The 12,841-nt window shown below is 43.1% G+C and overlaps 1 protein-coding gene across 1 annotated transcript in view; it reads right to left on the bottom strand.

The window, feature by feature from the left end:
* Positions 1 to 7,000: 7,000 nt before the first annotated feature.
* The window catches only part of MUSTN1 (musculoskeletal, embryonic nuclear protein 1), a 21,341-nt gene continuing 15,500 nt past the window's right edge, over positions 7,001 to 12,841 (bottom strand). Inside the window, exon 3 of the mRNA XM_018561476.1 lies at positions 7,001 to 7,142. Within this exon, the coding sequence (XP_018416978.1) occupies positions 7,036 to 7,142 (107 nt within the window). The 3' untranslated portion in view covers positions 7,001 to 7,035. The remainder of the gene's footprint in view (positions 7,143 to 12,841) is intronic.

Raw genomic sequence — 12,841 nt, 5'->3', positions numbered from 1 at the left:
ACCAGACAGGGTTGCCCCCTGTCCCCCATCCTTTTTGTCCTGGCCATCGAGCCCTTGGCTCAGTCGTTAAGGCAAAACCCCCGACATACAGGGCATCTTGGTGGAGGGACAGGACTACAAAGTAAACCTTTTCGCGGACGATTTGCTTCTCTCCATATCCCAACCACACACAACCCTGTCAAACCTAATGGCCACCCTAAAGAAATTCTCACACATTTCCTGTCTCACTATCAATAAAGATAAATCGCAAGCTTTCAATATTAATCTAGCGCCAGTAAGGGTAGACTCCATTCGCGACAACTTCCCCTTCACCTGGCGGAATAACCAGCTCAGTTACCTAGGTATTAATCTAACGCGGACTTATTACTCATTATACACAGCCAATTACACCCCGATATTTAAGCTGGCTAGAGGTTTGCTATCTACCTGGTCCCACCACTGCCTTTCCTGGATGGGGGAGAGTAAACTCTGTCAAAATGGTCCTCCTCCCTAAATTGTTATACAACTTCCGCACGCTACCTATCGCAATACCAGGCCACGCCATGTGAGCCCTCCAAAACCAAATTTTAAACTTTATATGGCAAAATAAACGCCCATGGATCCCTAAAAGCACTATTAGCACCCATAAACGACAGGGAGGACTGGGACTGCCAAACCTTAGTAGATACTTCCAGGCAACGCAAATAGTGCCTATTACAAGCCTATTCCTGACCTCCCAAGCACCTTTATGGGCTGAGATGGAGAGGACACTATGCTCACCCATAGCAATAAGGGCATTACCCTGGCTTCCACCACCTGAGCGCCCCAGTACCATGAGCCCCGCAATGCGCCTAACCCTAAAAATCTGGGATAGCACCAAATATTACAGCAAATTGATATCACCACACTTACCACTGCTTCCCATTGTGGGCAACCCACTGTTCCCTCCGGGCCTGGACTCCCCTGGGGCATTCACGTGGTGGAACACACACAACTTCTCATACTTGCATGACCTCCTCGAAATAGATAACATTCGCAGCTGGCCCTCCATCCAGGAAACCTTGCAAGCTCCAGCGGCGGAATTCTTTCGTTACCTACAACTAAGACACTGGGCATCCAGCCACATTACACATAGAGCGCCATCATCAAACATGTCTGTCTTCGAACATATATGCTACCACACCCCAGCACAGCCAAAACTGATCTCTATACTTTATGCCCAACTTAACTCTGTTAAGTTGGGCATAACATCCCGTTTGGATCATGGTTATGTCCCAAAATGGGAGCGAGACTTGGGAACCACCAAAACAGAGGCAGAATGGCAACAGATCTGGACCACAGCCGCAACGTGCACAATTAATGTCACGTCCATGGAAACGGCATACAAGTCCATGATGAGATGGTACATGGTCCCGGCTAGATTAGCGCATGCGGGTCCTGGTCGGTCAGCCTCCTGCTTCCGGGGCTGCTCAACAGTTGGGGATGTCTTGCACACCTGGTGGGCCTGCCCAATGCTCAGCAGATTCTGGGCACACACATTCCGTCTTCTCCGGAACATCTTCCAGACTCAACCACCCAAGGACCCGTGGTTCGCACTCCTGCATCTTAAACCAGCAACCCTCACTAAATCACAACATAAACTTGCAGTATACATATTGCTCGCCGCTAAACAGGCCATAGCTCAGGCGTGGAGAAAGCAATTTGTATCCTTTGCAGAGGTGCGATGCAGGATAGACTTTTTCTTTATTAATGAGAAACCGTCTAGCATCCTACTAGATACACAAAAAAGCTTCCAGAAAACCTGGGATCCTTGGGTACAATATGCCCATCCAGCCCTGCCACGGGAGAGCCTGACGGCCGTTTGACCGACCAGGGCCCTGAGGGGCATGGCGCATGGGACGTCCAACACCACACCCTTTTCCCTCCTCCTATCCTTCTCCTACTGGAGAACTATCTCTTTACTTCTTTTCTTCATGTCGTTTACTCTCTCTTCTACCCTAGATAGCCTAATGAAACTCGAGGGCCAAGTCCGGGAGACACCACCCATTAGGTGAAGGTCACCCAGACCGGACTCTCTGGCCTGTACATTACTAGCCATAAAGCCATGTCATAGCGAGCTATGTGATTGTCATAACGTATTCTCCTAATTTTAGTGCTATGTTTGCTTTTCATTTTATCGCCTTATGTGTTTCATTGTTTATCATACGGATCCCGCGATCCCTAAATGTTTGTAAACATCGAGAATTCAAGCTGTGCCCAGTATGATGCTATGATATCCGTTCTAAACTGTTATCTTGAAAAATACAATAGAATCTTTGTGAAAGAAGTTGGTATACAAAAGTGTTTTTTCAAGTGGTACAATCGCACACTCCAAGTCCCCAAATACATTAAAGTTGGTTCCCTAAATGGTTAAGATAAATTGGGTATCGTCGCCTAATGGTGGACTCGGAAGTAAGTATTATAAAGTGTCAGGAGAGGGTGAACTATAGAGCAGGAAAGAGAGAGCGTAATGTAGGGTAGAGTAGGGAGAAACAGGAAGGAAAATGTCAACATCTTTGTTATTGGTAGCTGTAATTGAATGGGTAACTCCACATCGAGCCACTGGTCAGTTCTCATACTGTCAGGAACAGTTCACCACATTCCCATCAGCCCTCCCCGCCACACATAATTTCCCGTACCTAGAAACCCCTGAAGCTAGTTAGATCCATGTTAGTGTGTTGGTGGAGGATCCAAGGTTCCCAGGTGTGCAGGAACTTGTCTTGTGAATCTTCCAAGATGCTAGACAGCCTTTCATTTAACATGATATTGTCCAACCTACAAACAAACTTCATGTATGTGATCTGTTGCTTTTTCCAGTTGCCTGCCAGGGTGAGCTTAGCTGCTAGAAAAATGAAATGCAATCCAGGTATGGGCAAGTGGAAAAGAGCATGTTGAAGGTTTCTTGGGATATGTGTGCGAAACAAGGCAGCAATTAATCTATATATTCTAAACCAGAATCAGGTAGCTATGGGGCATCGCCACCAGATGTGTATCATATCGCCAGGTTCCCGGCATCCCCGATAACAATCTCCCTGGGACCATATACCACTTCATGATCACTTTATATGCCACTTCTGTTTTCGTCACATTACGAGAGCAACTGGCGATATTCTTCCACATCTGTCGCCAGGTTTCCGGGAACCATGTCTGTTGCAGATCTCTCTCCCAACTACTAACATAATACAAGATCGACACAAGATTGGGAATACAAGATCGACACCAGACCCGGGCCCCCGGGCGAATGTAGGCAGATATGCTCAAAACAAGTAAGTATGCAACCCGGTTCTCTTCTCTTTAATAAGACAGAGATCCAGTGGTGAAGCTGAAGGTATCGGAAGTGTTCGGACTCTGGGATCCGTTTATGTTCCCATAGCCAGGACGGTATGGTAGGGGATCGCACCATGTCATATAATATTTTAAAGCCGTTGTTCGTCCACCACCGGAATGCCTTATGGTTGTCCATACCTGGTGGGAACAAAGGTAGAAGTGGGAGGTATGGGGAGAGTAGATTAGCTAAGTATTTGATGGAATCCAACACTTTGAGCAAGTGTAACATGAGTGGACTTAGGGCCTTGGGCCTGTTAGTAGTCGGTATCCAGGGCAGCGCCGTAATGGCAGGGGGGAGCAATTCGGAATTTCCAGCATAAGCCATGGGATCGCTGTTGGCGCAAGGTTATTAAAGGGATGCCTGTTTATACAATAGTATATTGGGCAAACCCACTCCCCCATCTCCTTTGTGTTAATATAGAGTGGTGCGTGCCACTCTAGGCTTAAGAGGATGCCAGATGAACTGGAGGATGCTCCGCTGCATTGAACGCAAAGCGAAGGAGGAGATGGCGACCGGAAGTGTTCTAAAATAATAAAGAAGTTTGGGCATTCTGGACAAGGCTTGATGGCTGACACTTTGCCATTGAGAGTTTATGAGGGAGCCAGGAGGTCACTTCCCTATATTATTCATAGAGAACAGATGGGCTTAATTCCGGGTAGGCCCCGTTGGGGTTTTGGTGAGTCCTTTGTTACAGGTCTTTTACTCCACTCCCACAGCCCAAATCAAATACTTGGGTCACCTATCCCAACCTTTTCACATTGGCAATTGAACCCCTAGCAATTCTTCTCCGTTCTGATCCCAACATTAAAAGGTATAGAAATGGCAGGGGTAGAATACGATGACGTTATGCTTACTCAGCCACATACCAAACGGCTCCTAATCTTTTATGTCTTCTACAAAATTTTCAGTCATATCAGGACTTACTGTAAATTGGTAAATCCGCATACTAAACATTTAGTAAACATTTATCCTATATCAGCTACTTGGGGATTATTATTTAGAGACTTGAAGAAGATGCTATCATATATACATATGGGGAAGGAAGGTTCCTTTCATAAATATTAATCGTGTATGCGCGTGTTCTCCAATTTGGATCGTTTCTAGTTGGTAAACTTTACATCCAAACTATTGTGGAAATATTATATGGACTTATGTGGACATTTTTATATTAGGGTATGTGTGTGTGTTCTATAGGTTGTCATTTGTCTCCCTGTGTCGGATTCAACCGAGGGACGCTTTAGCGGAGCGTGCTTGGGTTGAATCGGGACCTGTGGTAAAACCGTCAGAATGAAAACCTTCTTATGGGCTTAGAGACGTGTTCGCAGTGTATGTACACGTTTGCCATGTATGAGTATCAAGCGCAATGCGCTGGGCTTATTGCCGGCAGATGTCTATGCACATTAGCAAAGCAGAGTCTGCATAACGAGAGATACGTATTATATTTCTATTGTGGCTGCGCTATCCTTTTTGGATACATATCTGCTTTTATAAGACATTGATTTATGCCTTGCTGGTGTACTGGTACCGTACATTGGCAATAGCATTAGCAGATAGTCTCAAATCTGTAAGAGCAAATAGAATGATCTTAATAGATACTGGTCATTTTGAGCACATCATAGTCTAATGGAGCGAATATCCCGCTTGTTTAACACAAGTCATGCACACTTCTCTGCGCATTTTGGGCTGATTGGCTGATGTTGTAAAGCCATCTCCCTCTGGGCGTTAACCTTTTTGCTGCTTAATAAATGGAGGTGCTTGTGGCCAAGACAGGGCAGATACACTGAGACTCCAGCTTGAATCAGCGTTTTGTCCGACTCTGCCTGGGACTACCGAAGTACTTATTTTCCTTATACAAAAGAGCTGAATACAACATGCTTTTAAGCGTGACAGAAATATTTGTGCTTGTTGCACTTTGATACCGAAAGTGTACCTTTTAGCGCAGCAGGGGGCTACACTGCCTGGCGCCCAGCACATAGGGGGTGCGGAGTGGTGGGATCTACATGCAGGCACCTGGGCATAGGAGGGCAGCCTTTCTCTCCGCATGCAGTTGGTGAGGTCATGGTAGGCTGCTTGTGTGGAGCTAAGGGACGGGGTGACCCTTAACAGGTCATGCTCGGGTCGCCCGCAGGGCAAGTGCCTGGTATGCCCCATGGCCAGTCTAAGCCAGATGATGACATACTCCCATACAAAAACAAAAAAAAGTGTTTTTTTTTCTATGTAGAAAAACCTAAAATATTGGCAAAATATTAAATGCAATTTAATAGGTAACATTTTATGTAATTAATAATGCTGATAATGATTAACATTTTCCTGTTCAATTAATCACATTTTTTTTAAATTGATTAATCGACTAATTTCGATTAATTATAACGCACATACAGATCCAGGGAAAATTGCCGGGAAAATTGAGCTATCGCCTCTTTAAATAATATTGTGATGGCGTTTATAAATCATTCTTTACCTTTTACATGAACATTCAAATGTATCTTAATCACGATTACGTTTTTGTTTTTCATTACTGATCTACATTGCTTGAGCAATACAGCAACGTTCATCAGGTTGACTGAAATAATTGGTAAAAGAAAGGGGAGATTTTTGGGGTAGCAGCTAAAATGATTTTGTGGCAGGAGATAAAATGCTCCCAACATTTAAACCACAAATGAACTCTTCAGAGAAAGCATCACAACACCAGATAATTGGAAAACAATTTGGATTGTTTAGCAGTTTACAAAAGCAGTTTAAACTGCTTTTACAAAAGCAGTTTACAAAAGCCTAAGGGAACATACAGTTTTACTGTCTGCTGTAATACAAACTGTACTCTTTTAAATTGCTACAGCAGTGGAAACTCTTTGAAAGGCATGCATGGAGCAAGTCTTATATAAAGTGTGAGATAATATTAAAACAGCATAAGTACAGTAGATAAGAGCTTTCAAATCGCTTACATGTGCACGGTAACTATTTGGTAAACATCCATTGCAGGTTGCATCACTTGGGCCGTCAGGTAACGAAGGGAAGGGGGAGGAGTCGATGTATGTGACGTCACTGGACTCCTCCCTCCTTCCCTTCGTTACCCATCACAGACAACTACATCACCCGACTCCTCCCCCCTTCCCTTCGTTAGCCGACAGAGCTACTCGGGGAAGGGGGGCGGAGTCCGGTGACGTTGATGTCCGTGACGTCACCGGATCTCCGACGGAAGACCCGGAAGCCGGTGGAGAGGTAATCGATCAAAAAAATTAACGATTAATCGTTAATTTCCGCACCCCTAGTAATTAATAAAAGTTCTTGGCATAATGAGCAGTGATATGACTGTCTGGACAAGCTTGTAGCTGTGGCAAGTGACCTAACCTAAAACCAAGTTTTTGCTTGTTTTGCAAGTTTATCTCAACCACCACTTTTCATTGCTAAATAGTTTAACCTCAAACTTCATTTACAATCCCAATAATGCAAATTATCATTTTTTGACAAGTTTTTATTCATGGTCACAGATCAGCAACCTTTTTCCCATACCCAAACCAAGACTGACTGGCACCATATAAAACTATAGGGAACAAAATGCATCTTCGATAAACTCAATCTTAAAAAAGAAAAGGTTTAAATAACATGTTTTAAGACTAAATAAACATCCATTCCAATTAGAATTAGGGGGAGGTTATGATGAAAGGAGCTTTTCATTTATTTAATGTTCATCAGCCAAATACACTCTTCACTGGTCCTTGTTTGGGCTTGTCGAAGGCTGTTTCTTCTCCTGTCCTAACTTGACTGAACACAGATGGAGCTGCACATCCAGATTGTTCTGAAAATAAAATAAACACTTCTGGAAACATATTTGCTTACTTTGCAGGTGTATTTTGCCAAACAGGTTCAAATAAAACACATCCAAGTAAATTACAGCTTCAGCAAAATATCCCAATGACTGAGTATTGTTAAGAAGTAAAATCTGATTTCAGAAATCCTCACAACCATACCTGATGAGGATTCTGCAATCCTGTGCAGCTTTAATAACCCCTTGCCGTCCATCCATGGTAAAAATATGGGCGGGCGGCGGATGCTTCCCGGCTTGTGGACGTACATTTACATGATTTCTTTTTCTGCTCTAGCGTGCGGGCGAGCAGAATCCTGCTGCTCGCAGCCAATACCGGCTGTTATATACAAACATTCCGTATAAACCTGCATTGTGCTGTGCTGCCCCCTCCCCCGCTGCTGCTTATTCTGTGCACTGCTGTCTCCCCTGCGGTGCCCGGGACCAAGAACAGTGGCTCTGTGTAGAAGGAGAGATCAGCATTTCCCACCATTGATCTCTCCTCCTTCTCTCTCTAAAGGCAGAAGTGATGTCTATTACATCACTTCTGCCTTTAGTTGTAATTTCTCTGTTTCATCAGCTTCTTTGGGTGTCCCCAGGGGACATTAGTGGTCTTAGAGACCATAAAGATGACCTGTCTGTTTTTTGGGGGCTTTTTACCCCCTTCTGCGATAGCAATCAAGTTAAGTTTAAAAAAAAGTTTAGAAAAAAATGAGTCTCATATAAAACAAAACACCCAAAAAAGTCCCGCGCCCCAGCGTAGCAAGTAAATAGGGTGCGCTTACGTGGAAAAACAACGATTACGCCATACATGTTACATATCGCCGCCAAAGTCGCAGTGAGAGCAATAATTTTAGGGCCATTAATAATTGATAACACTAAACTAAAGAGTGGTAAGAGCTTTTAAAGAGTCACCTATGGCTAATTTTAGGCATGGTAGTTTTTTGCAATTTTGCGGGCTCACGCAATTTTAAAGCTTGACATGTTTGGTGTCTGCTTACCCAAAGTAATGCAGAAAAGAAATAGACACCGGCACTCCAATAGTAAATCGATTACGTCTATTTATTGACGTACATCAAAAGCAAAATAACACACTTATGAAGGGGTTCCTGTGTGTCCCCGAAACGTCGCACTAAGTGTGTTATTTTGCTTTTGATGTACGTCAATAAATAGACGTAATCGATTTACTATTGGAGTGCCGGTGTCTATTTCTTTTCTGCATTACTTTGGGTAAGCAGACACCAAACATGTCAAGCTTTAAAATTGCGTGAGCCCGCAAAATTGCAAAAAACTACCATGCCTAAAATTAGCCATAGGTGACTCTTTAAAAGCTCTTACCACTCTTTAGTTTAGTGTTATCAATTATTAATGGCCCTAAAATTATTGCTCTCACTGCGACTTTGGCGGCGATATGTAACATGTATGGCGTAATCGTTGTTTTTCCACGTAAGCGCACCCTATTTACTTGCTACGCTGGGGCGCGGGACTTTTTTGGGTGTTTTGTTTTATATGAGACTCATTTTTTTCTAAACTTTTTTTTAAACTTAACTTGATTGCTATCGCAGAAGGGGGTAAAAAGCCCCCAAAAAACAGACAGGTCATCTTTATGGTCTCTAAGACCACTAATGTCCCCTGGGGACACCCAAAGAAGCTGATGAAACAGAGAAATTACAACTAAAGGCAGAAGTGATGTAATAGACATCACTTCTGCCTTTAGAGAGAGAAGGAGGAGAGATCAATGGTGGGAAATGCTGATCTCTCCTTCTACACAGAGCCACTGTTCTTGGTCCCGGGCACCGCAGGGGAGACAGCAGTGCACAGAATAAGCAGCAGCGGGGGAGGGGGCAGCACAGCACAATGCAGGTTTATACGGAATGTTTGTATATAACAGCCGGTATTGGCTGCGAGCAGCAGGATTCTGCTCGCCCGCACGCTAGAGCAGAAAAAGAAATCATGTAAATGTACGTCCACAAGCCGGGAAGCATCCGCCGCCCGCCCATATTTTTACCATGGATGGACGGCAAGGGGTTATTAAAGCTGCACAGGATTGCAGAATCCTCATCAGGTATGGTTGTGAGGATTTCTGAAATCAGATTTTACTTCTTAACAATACTCAGTCATTGGGATATTTTGCTGAAGCTGTAATTTACTTGGATGTGTTTTATTTGAACCTGTTTGGCAAAATACACCTGCAAAGTAAGCAAATATGTTTCCAGAAGTGTTTATTTTATTTTCAGAACAATCTGGATGTGCAGCTCCATCTGTGTTCAGTCAAGTTAGGACAGGAGAAGAAACAGCCTTCGACAAGCCCAAACAAGGACCAGTGAAGAGTGTATTTGGCTGATGAACATTAAATAAATGAAAAGCTCCTTTCATCATAACCTCCCCCTAATTCTAATTGGAATGGATGTTTATTTAGTCTTAAAACATGTTATTTAAACCTTTTCTTTTTTAAGATTGAGTTTATCGAAGATGCATTTTGTTCCCTATAGTTTTATATGGTGCCAGTCAGTCTTGGTTTGGGTATGGGAAAAAGGTTGCTGATCTGTGACCATGAATAAAAACTTGTCAAAAAATGATAATTTGCATTATTGGGATTGTAAATGAAGTTTGAGGTTAAACTATTTAGCAATGAAAAGTGGTGGTTGAGATAAACTTGCAAAACAAGCAAAAACTTGGTTTTAGGTTAGGTCACTTGCCACAGCTACAAGCTTGTCCAGACAGTCATATCACTGCTCATTATGCCAAGAACTTTTATTAATTACTAGGGGTGCGGAAATTAACGATTAATCGTTAATTTTTTTGATCGATTACCTCTCCACCGGCTTCCGGGTCTTCCGTCGGAGATCCGGTGACGTCACGGACATCAACGTCACCGGACTCCTCCCCCCTTCCCCGAGTAGCTCTGTCGGCTAACGAAGGGAAGGGGGGAGGAGTCGGGTGATGTAGTTGTCTGTGATGGGTAACGAAGGGAAGGAGGGAGGAGTCCAGTGACGTCACATACATCGACTCCTCCCCCTTCCCTTCGTTACCTGACGGCCCAAGTGATGCAACCTGCAATGGATGTTTACCAAATAGTTACCGTGCACATGTAAGCGATTTGAAAGCTCTTATCTACTGTACTTATGCTGTTTTAATATTATCTCACACTTTATATAAGACTTGCTCCATGCATGCCTTTCAAAGAGTTTCCACTGCTGTAGCAATTTAAAAGAGTACAGTTTGTATTACAGCAGACAGTAAAACTGTATGTTCCCTTAGGCTTTTGTAAACTGCTTTTGTAAAAGCAGTTTAAACTGCTTTTGTAAACTGCTAAACAATCCAAATTGTTTTCCAATTATCTGGTGTTGTGATGCTTTCTCTGAAGAGTTCATTTGTGGTTTAAATGTTGGGAGCATTTTATCTCCTGCCACACAATCATTTTAGCTGCTACCCCAAAAATCTCCCCTTTCTTTTACCAATTATTTCAGTCAACCTGATGAACGTTGCTGTATTGCTCCAGCAATGTAGATCAGTAATGAAAAACAAAAACGTAATCGTGATTAAGATACATTTGAATGTTCATGTAAAAGGTAAAGAATGATTTATAAACGCCATCACAATATTATTTAAAGAGGCGATAGCTCAATTTTCCCGGCAATTTTCCCTGGATCTGTATGTGCGTTATAATTAATCGAAATTAGTCGATTAATCAATTTAAAAAAAATGTGATTAATTGAACAGGAAAATGTTAATCATTATCAGCATTATTAATTACATAAAATGTTACCTATTAAATTGCATTTAATATTTTGCCAATATTTTAGGTTTTTCTACATAGAAAAAAAAACACTTTTTTTTGTTTTTGTATGGGAGTATGTCATCATCTGGCTTAGACTGGCCATGGGGCATACCAGGCACTTGCCCTGCGGGCGACCCGAGCATGACCTGTTAAGGGTCACCCCGTCCCTTAGCTCCACACAAGCAGCCTACCATGACCTCACCAACTGCATGCGGAGAGAAAGGCTGCCCTCCTATGCCCAGGTGCCTGCATGTAGATCCCACCACTCCGCACCCCCTATGTGCTGGGCGCCAGGCAGTGTAGCCCCCTGCTGCGCTAAAAGGTACACTTTCGGTATCAAAGTGCAACAAGCACAAATATTTCTGTCACGCTTAAAAGCATGTTGTATTCAGCTCTTTTGTATAAGGAAAATAAGTACTTCGGTAGTCCCAGGCAGAGTCGGACAAAACGCTGATTCAAGCTGGAGTCTCAGTGTATCTGCCCTGTCTTGGCCACAAGCACCTCCATTTATTAAGCAGCAAAAAGGTTAACGCCCAGAGGGAGATGGCTTTACAACATCAGCCAATCAGCCCAAAATGCGCAGAGAAGTGTGCATGACTTGTGTTAAACAAGCGGGATATTCGCTCCATTAGACTATGATGTGCTCAAAATGACCAGTATCTATTAAGATCATTCTATTTGCTCTTACAGATTTGAGACTATCTGCTAATGCTATTGCCAATGTACGGTACCAGTACACCAGCAAGGCATAAATCAATGTCTTATAAAAGCAGATATGTATCCAAAAAGGATAGCGCAGCCACAATAGAAATATAATACGTATCTCTCGTTATGCAGACTCTGCTTTGCTAATGTGCATAGACATCTGCCGGCAATAAGCCCAGCGCATTGCGCTTGATACTCATACATGGCAAACGTGTACATACACTGCGAACACGTCTCTAAGCCCATAAGAAGGTTTTCATTCTGACGGTTTTACCACAGGTCCCGATTCAACCCAAGCACGCTCCGCTAAAGCGTCCCTCGGTTGAATCCGACACAGGGAGACAAATGACAACCTATAGAACACACACACATACCCTAATATAAAAATGTCCACATAAGTCCATATAATATTTCCACAATAGTTTGGATGTAAAGTTTACCAACTAGAAACGATCCAAATTGGAGAACACGCGCATACACGATTAATATTTATGAAAGGAACCTTCCTTCCCCATATGTATATATGATAGCATCTTCTTCAAGTCTCTAAATAATAATCCCCAAGTAGCTGATATAGGATAAATGTTTACTAAATGTTTAGTATGCGGATTTACCAATTTACAGTAAGTCCTGATATGACTGAAAATTTTGTAGAAGACATAAAAGATTAGGAGCCGTTTGGTATGTGGCTGAGTAAGCATAACGTCATCGTATTCTACCCCTGCCATTTCTATACCTTTTAATGTTGGGATCAGAACGGAGAAGAATTGCTAGGGGTTCAATTGCCAATGTGAAAAGGTTGGGATAGGTGACCCAAGTATTTGATTTGGGCTGTGGGAGTGGAGTAAAAGACCTGTAACAAAGGACTCACCAAAACCCCAACGGGGCCTACCCGGAATTAAGCCCATCTGTTCTCTATGAATAATATAGGGAAGTGACCTCCTGGCTCCCTCATAAACTCTCAATGGCAAAGTGTCAGCCATCAAGCCTTGTCCAGAATGCCCAAACTTCTTTATTATTTTAGAACACTTCCGGTCGCCATCTCCTCCTTCGCTTTGCGTTCAATGCAGCGGAGCATCCTCCAGTTCATCTGGCATCCTCTTAAGCCTAGAGTGGCACGCACCACTCTATATTAACACAAAGGAGATGGGGGAGTGGGTTTGCCCAATATACTATTGTATAAACAGGCATCCCTTTAATAACCTTG

This window comes from Nanorana parkeri, unplaced genomic scaffold, assembly GCF_000935625.1.
Source record: "Nanorana parkeri isolate BGI_ZX_2015 unplaced genomic scaffold, ASM93562v1 scaffold526, whole genome shotgun sequence".
NCBI lineage: Eukaryota > Metazoa > Chordata > Amphibia > Anura > Dicroglossidae > Nanorana > Nanorana parkeri.
The sequence above is the reverse complement of the archived record's forward strand: the minus strand, read 5'-3'. Positions and strand labels throughout refer to the sequence as shown.